General features: G+C 43.2%; 1 protein-coding gene across 1 annotated transcript in view; it reads right to left on the reverse strand.

Annotated features, from left to right (window-relative positions):
• Window positions 1-12,488, reverse strand: part of LNX1 (ligand of numb-protein X 1) — a 65,296-nt gene that overhangs the window by 35,060 nt on the left and 17,748 nt on the right. The window contains exon 2 of the mRNA XM_009642312.2: window positions 997-1,238. Within this exon, the coding sequence (XP_009640607.1) occupies window positions 997-1,238 (242 nt within the window). The remainder of the gene's footprint in view (window positions 1-996; window positions 1,239-12,488) is intronic.

Raw genomic sequence — 12,488 nt, forward strand, 5'->3', positions numbered from 1 at the left:
TGCTGAAGATATCTTCATGGCTGTTATTGCTCTGTCTCTTCAAGCTCTTCATGGTAGCCAGATATTCTAATCTAATAATACAGCATTCCCTCAAACCAGTCTGTGGCCTCTAAACTCAATAAAACTGGCAGGATTTAACTTCATTCTGGTGTTCTCTTGTCCCCTCCCTTCCTTCGCCTCTCAAGCCCCATGCACATAAGGGGAGAGTGATGCTCATTTTTTACTTTTTCTTCAGCCCTTCATCCATCCTCCCAACATGCAGCTGGTGCAACGCAAGGTGGGATATTCACTTTGGCCTCAGAGTCCTCAAATGCAAGCTTTGAACTCACTGTTAATACTTCCAAGTCTGCCTTTAGCCAGGCCATGTTTTTCAAATATGACACTCATCAGAGCCGGGTGCTCTGCCACAGGGTGAAGAATCAAGGCAAGGATTCTTGGTGCAATTTGTCCCTGACTGTGGTTATTTCAGCAGTACCAGCTCCTCCAAGCCACACCTCCCTGGGAGGCTGGCAAACATCCCCAAGCTCCTAGGGCACTTATTAAGGTTTGTTTTCCTGAAAATACTTGGCAACTGCCAAACATAGTTCTCAACAGGCTTTTGGGTAGGTGCTCATGGCATGGTCTATGGGGGTTACTTGGGCCGCCACGTTTTGATGAAGCCATTACACGGCTACACCATCTCTCTGGCACATCACACATGCCATTTGCTCTTCCCGCTGAGCTGACTTGCCTAAATAATCTTTCTGAAGACCTGCAGTTTGTATGTGTGCAGCTAGTCCATCTTCAGCTTGATGCTGCCCCTGGCCAAGCAAATTTGTTTTTCACCTCAAATCTATTAGGTCGCTGAGTGCACAATTTGACAAACCATGTAAAATTAAAGCTTTCACTCTCCCTTTTTTTTTTTTTCTTTTTTAAGCCTCCAACAACATGCATTTCACAGAAAATGAATACTGAAAGAGGCCACCAGGCTCTGGAACCATCACTTTCAGTTCTTACTTCTGTTTCGGTTGCTGCGATGCAGGTCTCCGGGGCTGCTGCCCGACTGGCTGTCCTCCAAGGTGGGGCTGAAGGCTGGGTTCACCAGCCCTGGCTCATCTGTCATTAAGGCGATGGCCGCAGCTGCCGAGAGCTCGGGGCCCAGGGCGGCTACTGCTAAGCTGGAGTCATGGTCTGGAGAGCAGTCTTGGGAACGCCTCTTCCGTTCCTTAGTAAGGCCATAGTGGGATGCTCCTTTACATCTAAGGAGAAGGGAGGGAGAGGGAGACATAATAACAAGTTGTGTTTAAATGTAGTGTACCTATGGAAGTTATCTAGTGCTGAGGAACCACTCAGAGTGCAAACTGTGGCAATCGCGGTTGCCGATGAAATATGAATGCTTAACAAGAGGGGAAAAATGCCAGTCCCGTCATGCTACACAGAATCAAAAAGAAGAAAAACTGTCCTCCAAATTAGCTGAATTACCACCTTACATGGGAAGACTACTGCTGGTCAAGAAAAAATAGACAGCCACAGCCTTGCTTGTAGTCTCATGTTATAAACAGGAATAGGAGGTGGTTAATTAATCCAGAGGCTACAATCTGTAATTTTCCCCTTGCCTGTGGTCAATAAAAAAGAGCAGGGTGAGGTCTGATAGCTTTTCCAGGTCTGCTGGTGAAATAAAAGGCACCTGACCCAGCCCTGCACCCTGACAAATCTTCCTGGTCACCAAGGTGGTCACACCAGGAGCACAGCGCTGTGGTCCTTCATAGGAGGCAGGGTCTGCCCTTCAGGTAGAAGCCAATGCAACCAGTGAAGGGAGGGTTGCAGGTGGGGAGTCAAATGGCTGGGGACTGTGGGAATCGAGTCCCCACGTGGTGCCCATACAAACCATTTACTCTGTAAACTGCTCCTGATTAATTGTTTTCAAATCCAGCCATGGAAGTGAAGTTTCCATCTCTGCTATTCCAGCTCAGTTAAGAAGCTAAAATAGAGGTGTTGTCACCTTGATGGAGGAAGAGGTGTAAGAGGATTTGGCAGGGGTCCCACTGGCCCTGCAGCCTTGCCAGAGACAAGGAGAGAGCATGGGGCTCCCACCAAATGACTGAGCGCAGGTCCTCAGACCTCAGACCAAGGTCCTTTGGCCAGCCTGGGACCAGTTTGGGGAGCTCAAGGGTGGTTCTAAAGTAATTCCAGAGGAAAATCCAAATCCTAAATCACGACTCAACCTCTGCCGTGGCAAAATCCTCTGTTTCTGGTGGAGACATGCAAGTTCCCAGAAAAGCTGAAGATGCAGCATAGTGAGAGGCAAATTACAAGCCTGCTTTGAAACAATTTACTTGTGGTCCCAACTCTCTGCTCTAGATTCATCTTCGACAGCAAAGGCAGGAACATGCATGGAATTTCTTAAGACTTGTTAAAGAAAGTCACTTGAATGAAATTAAAGGTCACTGTGCTCTTCATGAGTCAGTATTTAATTAAAGCTATAAACCAACTGAAGAGACAGAGTGGCTGAAGAACACAGCACCTGTGACTTTTCTCTAGCACCACTTCTGCCCAATGCCCACCCACTAGAACCTCATTCACTACATTAAAAGAAGTAATCTGCCTTTTAATCATAATCTAATGAGTTTGGCCTGCTTTCAGTTACTGTTATCTCCTTCTTCATAGCAAAGGCTAACTGATGACTTTCATAAAAGTGCCCTGTAGGATGAACTCACAGAAATAGCTGCAGAAACCCTTAGGGAGAGAAAGCTCTTTGTAATATATGGCATGCACAAAAGGCAATGCATAATACATTCAGTACACAATGCTAGTGGCTTAAGTGTCAGAAAAAGAAGTAGTACAACTGAACAGAGGCCTTGGAAGAGAAATGATTTATGGAAGAAGTTCCTGGGACACAAAGATGAGATAAGGACAAGTCACAGGGCTCTCTAAATCAGCTTTGGAGCAACAGTTTAATTTCTCTTATGGTATTGGCTTTTTATGAGAGGCAATTGAATTAAATACTTTTTTTTTAGCACTAAATTATGTTTTACCATCATTTACCTCATAGTGCTTCTGGCAACTTCCATCTTAAAGAGGAAAAACAAATTCCAACCCAAACTGTATCATACAGATACATAGTCTGGAGAAGTGGAGGCTGAGGGGAGACCTGATCACCCTCTACAACTACCTGAAAGGAGGCTGTAGTGAGGTGGGGGTCAGCCTCTTTTCCCTGGTAATGGGCGATATGACAAGGGGAAAGTTGTGCCAGGGCAGGTTTAGGCTGGACATTAGGAAAAATTTTTTCAATGAAAGGGTTGTCAAGCATGGAACAGGCTGCCCAGGGAAGTGGTTGAGTCCCCATCCCTGGAGGTATTTAAAAGACAGGCAGACGAGGTGCTTAGGGACATGGTTTAGTGGTGGGATGGCAGGGTTAGGTTAAGGGTTGGCCCTGATGATCTTGAAGGTCTTTTCCAACGTAAATGATTCTATGATTCTATGATACTGATGCAGCTGTGTAAGGGCTTTGTATATGTTTTAGGGTTTGAATGGGAATAGATGTGTCAGAAGTTATTTCTAAAACCTTTCACAAGAAAAAGGAGGTGTCTCAAAAGAAAATACTCCTGTGGAAGAGAAGGCTGGTCAACTATTTCAAAAGAACAACAAAAAGCTATTTGGGGCAACTATTCCAAGATGAGACTGCAACAATAATAATGTAAAACAGAAAGTAAGAGCTCTCCCACCTCCACTGTAGCAGGCATTTTCCCATTCCTTCCACCAAAAAAGGGTCTGATTCCCTCATTAGCTTGAGCTGCTGGGAGCTGCGCACCCTGCCAGTATCCCACATCCCAGCAAGATGCTCTCCTTTAGATTTCATTGGGAGCAGAACTACAAAGGCCTCCCCCTCTTGCAGCCTACCTAAACTTTTCCAACACGGCATTTTGGGAAAACAGCTCCCTGACATCCTTGGCCTCTCCCACTTGCAGTGGGGTGACATTTACTAATCCAGTCTATGAGTGTTCAACAAAATAGGTAAAAATAGTCTAAAAAGCCACCACAATGAAACACACGCAAGGAAATGACTTTGGGGTGAATTGTTTGCTGTTGTCAAAAGACAATCTGCCTTACAGAGATCCTGCAAAGAGTCAGAATATGGTAAGAGATATTCTTACTCCACATTTTACTTTATTTTCGTCTGTTTTCACTCTGCCGGTAAAGTTTCAGAAGTTGATATTAGGGCACCAGCCTTGTGAATGGGTCCTCAGAAGAAGATCTGGTTTTTTATTTTTAGTGTGTTGCAGGAAGATCAACAGGAAGATCCGAGGAGGCTCTGCCCAAAGATTCCCAGCTACATGGATTCAATTGCTGCCTGGTGCCCATCTGCACTTCACGACGAAAGGCTTCATTTTCTGTGGAAATCCTTGCTTGCTGCTGCTGGCTGCACTGCAGACACCCAGTCAACAGCATCAATCCAACAGCAATGAACAGAACACAGTTACTTTGAATGGAGAGAGGGCTGACACAGCTTAAGATGTGGCTTATTGGAGAAGACAAGTTGTCATGATACAAAGCACAAGGCAGATCTTTCTAGCTCTGCCAGAAATAGTTAAAAGAGAACGAAAGCTCTTCAAGTATGAGCACTGGAGCTGGTTCTTAAATAATTGTGGCAGGCATAAACGAACACAAATCAAGCCCTCTTTCTTCAGGTTAACACAGTGTCCTTGAAGAAGAAAAAAAAAAAAGTCCCGAGCCCTCAAACTTGTAATAAAATCTGCAAGAGCATCTCTTCACTTTCATTGTTTTCCTGTGCTGACACTGCTGTGATAACAGAAAACAGAAGAGATGACTGTCTAAGTGGAATCATATTTATAGTGTCTCGGCTATGTTTTTCCATATGGTTGCATTTGGCTCCCAGAAAAGAGAGATCCATAAAGCAGCTACATGCCAGTACTAATTATCTCTCTCACTGTGATTATTAATCAGCTGCCTGATTTACAGCTGGAGGAGCGGGATACCTGATTCACATAGGCCAGTCAGAAAGCAAACCTGATGCTGTCTGGTGGCCAAGGTGAACTACAGATTTATCTTCTTTCTCAGTTGCGCTGAGATGCATATGCATGCAGCCATATGATACCAAAACCATTTGAAGGCCAAAACTGAGAAAGATAAACAGACGTGAATAATGTGTGTTGTACAGTTCATGCCGTTAAGAGTGGTGTCACTCGGTGCATACAGGGAGTTCAGAAAATGGTTTCTTCTATTTGCACGGCCTCTTTTATGAAGCAGAAATGCGCTGTCCTAAATATTGGCTGTAGGAACTAACCACTGGGCAGTGAGAGGGCAGTGGGGGCTACTGAAGCTTCACCTGGGGCTACAATTCTGGCTGGCATCAATGCCGGTGGCCACAGGGCAAGCCTTGCCCCGCACCCTGCTGCACACACGAGGGAGGCTCTGCAGTCCACTCCTCAGAAGCAGCACATCCCAAGTGCTGGAGCCAGGAGATCCAAACCCCCATGGCTGCTTTAACTTGGTCCTACCATTTGTAAAAACAAGCTTTGGTCAAACTCAAAGCCAACAGAAACATTTCCACGTTATTTGCAAATTCAAATGAAAACAGTGGTCAGAAAACAGAAATGTGTTTTCCTTGCAGCATTCCTAATTTCCACAGCAGAGTAAGGGGGGCCTGAAAGTGTGGTTGACCTTAAGGATTTCCATCACTCAGGCTTGACACAGGGGCAAAATGTAAAGGCAAAACATAAACAAGGACAACCGCATGGGTTTTTCACCTCACTTCTAATGATTTAAAAGAAACAAAATCACAAGCAAAAAATGCATGTATATATTTAGAATGCATTTGCTCTTCTAAAAATGCTCCGCTTTCTATCTGTGTCATTTCACGGGCTGCCCCTCTTTCTCCCTGTCTTGCCCCTCACTGCCTGGGCAGGAAACAGGAGAAAAAAGTGAACCTGGAGCATGACAGTGCTTGTGAGCCAGGGCTGGCACAAATAAACAGAGCAGAAGCTCTCCCACCCCAGTTCTAGCAGTGCTTTCCCAAACTCACTTCCAGCGCACTCATATTTTGGTGCTGTTTTGCTTTAGAGCAGCAGTAATGGACACATTGTCTGAGTGCAATTAAGAATAATGTATACAAAGCACTCACGATTGCCTAGCAGAAGAAAATACTGCGTAATGGGCTGTCATCGCTGATCCGAAGCTAAAGCCTGATCAGGGCAGACAAGTATATTCCAGCTATGCCCTCCTGCACACAGTCTCATTCCTGTGTAATTGGGGCTTGACAGAAGCCGGGATCAGAAGTACCAACAGTGGGTATCACACCTCAACTCCACCACGCAAACTCCCCCAGCTGCTCTGGTACCCCTGAACTGAGCTGTTGGAAAAGCTGATAAAGAAACTGAAGGTGACCAACAAGGAGCATTTTGGATAACCTGGTGCCGATAACCTCACTTGGGAGACCTGGTGAGAGGTTCCTGCCACGTCTGGGAAGGAAGGGGGGATTTGAAGCAGCGAGGCTGATTCACAAGAAGGTGTTGGCAATTCCTACCCTACAGGAACCATTTGCGCTGTGTGTGCACCCCAGTACCAACCATATGGATGAAACTCTAAGACCATATGGCCTAAAATCTAAAGCTTTCTGAAACTGCATCATAAGTGAGGGAACTGACTTGGTCAGTTCTCAGGCAGAGACCAACTCTTCTGACCTTACTTTTGCCAGCCTTGCACCAGGAATTGGAGAAAAAAAAAAAACAAAAAAGGAGCGAGGTATCTAAACTGCAGCCAAATCCCGTGTTACGGATCTAATCTAAAAGGCTGCAAATGCACGATCTCCTTTCCAGACCAACCATACCAGAGCTTAAGAGGCCAGAGATATCAACATCTTCAGCAGTGAAGGTGATTAGTACCTTGCTGCTCCTTACCCCCAATGATGTTGTATCATCCCTGCTCAGGAATCTGGCTTCTGTGAATCCTGGTCCTACATGTAAAATTCCTCTTCTTTGCTATATATGAAAATCAATCCTGGAACCAAGTGCTAAACAGCAATGCTTCTTCCTTGGTAATTCTGAGTTCTTGCAGGGATTAACCACTGTGTGAATGCTGCGTGTGAAAAAAGCTTCATAAATAAGAACCAGATTTTTTTTTTTTTTTAAATGCATTTGCCTTTTCTGCTTTTTATAGAGGATTGTGTCATGTCAATAGCATTCCTCAGGCTACTGTAATCACCAGCTATGTCTAGGAAGGTCCTGCCTACATTAAACTCAATATTCATACAGAAGGGGATTTGGCTTCTAAAAAACAAAGCTTAAACTCCTGGATTGCAATTTCCAACCAACATCCGCTGAAAGTCAGGCTGCAAAAACCCTTTGTCTAAACAGACAACTAGAAACAGGCTATTCTCTGCACCTGCACTTCAATTTCATAATGCCAGCAACATTTCTAGATGCTCACCACTGCTGTTCTGTGTACTCTGTACCCTGGCATTGATGCACTTGGGTATGCTCTCCCCAATGGCCTCCCTTAGCACAGTGTCAGAGGCTTGCCATCTTGTTTGGGAGAAAAAAAATGCTCATTTTTCACCTAACTTAAGTGGGAAATTGTCCCAGTTACCATTACTCTTTCGCTTCAATAACCCTATAAACAAAAACGTTTTAGAGATAGCTTCCTGACACCTGGGGCTTCAGGGCTGGCTGGGAGGGAGGTGCGGGCCGGCAGCTTGATCCCTGCTGCCTCCGGAGGGTTGAAGATGAGCAATTCCATCCTACGCCTCCATAAACACTTCTTCATGTCAGCACGGAGATAACTACGATAGACGTTCAAATGAGGCAAATGGCTTCTCTTCTAGCTGTCAGAGAGATTTTTCTCATGTTATTTGCTCCCTATTTTCAGTCAGAGACCTTTGCAAAAGGGTAAACACATAGTAGATTTAGTAATTCTATATTTCTGCTTTATGACCCTATAAATATTTATAAAGGTCCTCATAACATTTATTTCTTTAAGCTGAAGTTATTTAGCTTAAATACCTTCCCACAAGATAGGAAAAACCTCTCAAATATATTTTTTTTTCAGTTTAATTTCTGCGTACTCTATTATGGTTTCCTTATGGTTTTTGTTTTAATGAAGCCATCATAATTCAACAAACTCTGGAACTACCTTACTAGTAAAGCCTAAAGATGTGCTGTGTCTTATCTGTAAAGATCTGACCTCAGGGAAGGGATGTAATTTTTACAATGCTTTTACACTATGATGCTGTCAAACAAAATGTATTTGTATATTATATAAGTTACATGTATAGGATTATCTGTTAATTTACACTTCCATGCCAGCTATTCTGTACAAATTTGCATGCACCACTACAAAAAGGACTTATAGTTCCCACAGACTAAAAAAAAAAGGTTTTCTAAGCATATGAAGAAAATATGTATTGAGCGTTCTTTATAATGACTATGTTAGTCGTAAGCTACAGTGACGTACTCCCATTTCTGTGATTTGGCTGCTGAGAAGGAGAAGCAAACACGGCCAGTGATGTTGGTACAGGCCCTTTAAAGTGTTTTGCCTTGGTGAAGAATGGAATTGCAGTTCAGAGTTCAGTCGTCACAGTTCCCAAAACTACTGACGGACAGACAGCCGGTGCCAGACACAAATGGAACAAGCATTCAGTGAAAACCAAATCCCCATTTTGAATTTGACTGTTCATACCAAGGGAAGGGATGAATCTCCAGATTTCCTACTAGTTTTCAGGAGGTTTGAAAGAACTTGGACCACATTTTTATTCTTAAATAAATTGTAGAGTTTAAGCTTTGTGTACATGCTACCAAAGTATCATGTAACATGTGGTCATGTTTAAGCTTTTTTTCCCCTTCTCTTTAAAAAGCAAAAAGTTGTATTTCAACCACCATCAACAGCTTCTGTTATGAAACCTTTTAAAAAGCCCATTAACCTCTATCATGGGAACAGGAAATTGGATGAAATAGGTAAACAATACCAGTTGCCTGCAATTGTGGGCAAAAATCATGACTGGGATTATTGTGCAATGATCCCAGTTGTTGCTGGGACTGCGTACAAATTCTTGGTCCAGGTCATGTTCTCTCCCTCCCCTGATGCTTCTTCCAGGCCATTACTCTGTTGCTGATGATTTTGAAACTGCAACCATACTGATTTCTCTTCAAGGTTCAAGCATCATTTCCAGTCTTAAACTGTTCCAACAAATTGCAGCTGTCTTACACATAGGGGAACAGAGCTGTACATTGTTAGAGACAGCTGAGATGGGCAAGTAAGCAGAGGGGCTGGAAATGCCAACTTCTTGTATGGATTAGCACAGCTTCTATGTGGTGCCTAACACGGCTGCTACTTCAGAGAAGCTCATATTCACAACTGACTTCGTGGCTTCACCTTCTGATGCCCACCTGTGCCCAAGCCACCAATGCTCTGAGAATTCACAAGGGCACCAGCAGCCTGGTCCAAGGCGTGGCCTTGGGTTGATGCTACAGCCTCTACTTTTTCAATGCTGCCTTTCAGACAGAACACAAGCAGGCCTCGAGCAACAAAAATGAGGAATTAACCAGGCTGAAAGACTGCAGTCAGCCTATTAATCATTATTTGCTCCTAGATTACTATAAACAAGCATTTTTCATCACGGGGAAGTTACTCGCCAGAAGTACAGAACCACAGTGATCTTGTGTGATGCAAAACAGCAGCAGTATTTATTTACACTGAACTTACTCAATTAAATACTGAAGCTCCCCAAGAGTGAGCTAATAATATTAAACATAGCTCATACTCACGCCAGCTGACGCAAACAAGGAAAACAGAGGAGCAGCACACTATCTCTAACTCTTGGTAGGTGCTCAGGTACTGACGCAGCAAGGAACCTATGAGAACTTGGGTAGGGGATGAGAGCAAAATAAGAGGGAAAAACAAAACACGTGGCGCTAACATTTTTGAGCTGGTGAGAGCCTGTAAACCTTGCTGATGTCTTCTAGAGCTTTTAGCATTCAACAGCTTATAGTACATCATTTAAGCCCACTAATCCCATTCAAGTGCTATATTAAAGTCCTAAAGCACTAAAAACTCCTCTTGACTTCAGTAAAGCTGGTGGTTGATTGGAACTTTACCAGGTGCTTTCATCACCTTCCACAATTGCATCATTTTCTACACAACACACTTAAAAGCTTCAGCCTTCCCCACTCTTGAAGAAGAGTGAAGCTGGAACATTGTTTCAAAAGAAAGTGATAAAACATAAATTAGAAAGACCCCTGAGAGTTTTCTTCATGGAAAACTTGGGTACTTATCAACGCTCGTATAGTCTTTTATCTACAGTCGGTGTGCACAAGGGAGCAATCGCATGCAATGCGTGTCAGCTGGGTATTTGGAATGTAACATAACACTTGCCATCAACTGCTGTCAGATTCGTATCGGGTTTTCAGGTCCATCCAAGACCAAAGAACAGCATGGGTACTCTGCAGGCAGTCTTGACCACTGATTTTGCCTTACACTAATAAAATAATAATACAACCTTTTCACAGTAGGAATTGAGATCGTCTGTAATGAGACTGCAGCAGGATCACTGAATATATTCCTCATTCAGAACCTTAACTGAAAAATGAGCCTAAGGAAAATCACAGCATATATATACAAAGGCTCAAAAAAATGTTAATGCTGCTAAAATCAAGTTATCTGTGACAAAAATAACAAGTGCAAGGACAAAGAAATTCTTAAGGCATTGCAATGCTATACTTCATAATACTGCACAGTCCAATACACTGCATTTTTCACATTATGTGGATACACATATAATTAATGTTAAGAACAAGCATTCAGTCTGTTGATTCATGTGTTTTTCACGTTTAGTGTTTTGATCACTGGATTATATTCAACAGGTATAACTAGTCTCCTGGAACTTAACCTCTCCTCTCCTACTATCCCCACCTATACTATAAAAACTTTATGATGCAGTGAGCAAAATATGCTTGCAATGGGAGAAGGGGTTTTGGTTTTTTAACAAGAGTGACAGTATCAGCATAACCTGATTCTTGCAGCTACAGACAGAAGAGCCTGCCAGACAGAAACTTCGTATTCGCACATACTTAGCACACAGTTCTTTTAAAAATAAAACTAATTACAATATCTGCGATGTCACAGGCTCAACAAGCCAGCACTACTGCCAGCAGGCTTGAAGCTTCTGTTGGCACAAAGCAGTGACACATGCACCTAAATCTCTGATGTAAAATTACAAAACGGGAACATTGTGTTCAATTTCAAGATGTTTTCAACGCAAGGCTTGGGTTTATTAATATGTTCTCCACTGGAATTTGAAATTACAGGAAACAACAGGGCTGCAGCCACTGAATAACGAATGCTGTCTTTATACCCTCTCACTGACAGAGCATGCTATGGACAGCCATCCACAGCTGGTGGGCACTTGCCTCTGATCTCAGTGACCCAAAAGTCACTAATATCCTTTTTAGGTCAGCATGGGTATCTAAATTGCATTGCTAACATATCTTGGTACACATCAAGCCCTGAACACATACTTCCTTCCTCATGGGGAAAATGGCAAAAAAGGAGGTCTCAGCATGCCTTCTCAGAAGTTGAAAGCCAAAGAGATCCCTGTCAGATGCCCATCTGAGCGTTGTGCAAACATCTCCACCACCATGACTAAGGAGCGTCTTAAGACATCAGAAACATTTCCCATTTTAAAAAGTAGTTCTCCTGTCTTAGCAAATCCAATGTCTGATATTCAACAAGGACTCCAAATCAGTCCTATAAGAAGTGCACTGCACGTGACTCATGAATCACTGCGTCTTAAAAACTTAAAATAACAAGTACATAAGTCACACTATTGATTGAAGATCTCATTACACTAGCACTTTTTGCTAGAGAAACGCCATTCTGGTTTCTACTCCTCCTGGCTCTGCAGCCGTCCCCTTTGCACGTATGCCTGGAAGAAGATAGATCAGAGGGACATTACGAGCCAGTTTTCAGAACAAAACAACCCCAAACCCATTGGGCATGCAAAAATCTTCACTGCTTGTAGTTTTATGGGTTCTACCCAGTTGATTATGAGATATTTCAGTGAGATATTTCACTCTCCCATTAAAATACACACACATTGTAAAAGCATTTAAAGGCTCCAGAAAGTCCATATCCAGCCACAACACAAGTATGGCTGGAATGTTGTTTACAGTCTTCTGCAAGCTCACATGGTAGGAAATGCTCACTTATGCTGAAAAAATTGTGAAAAAATACTTTTTTTGAATCACCATTTATTAACAGAACTGTCGGAAATACTTTTAACCTGAATTCCATTTAGCCAAATCTGAAAAAAGCCCAGTCCATTCAACCTTCTCCCCACATAGCTACCTACAGGCAGTGCTGTGCTCAAGACTACGGAAAGCATCCAAAACCACAGTGGTGCCGTTTGCCTCCTGTTGTACATGGACCACTAACTTGTCAAGGGAGGCTGACAGAGCTCACACCCTCGCACCTCAGTTTTCAAGAGCGCTTCTGACCCC

The sequence above is a fragment of the Egretta garzetta genome, unplaced genomic scaffold (assembly GCF_000687185.1).
Source record: "Egretta garzetta isolate BGI_Z169 unplaced genomic scaffold, ASM68718v1 scaffold557, whole genome shotgun sequence".
Classification (NCBI taxonomy): domain Eukaryota; kingdom Metazoa; phylum Chordata; class Aves; order Pelecaniformes; family Ardeidae; genus Egretta; species Egretta garzetta.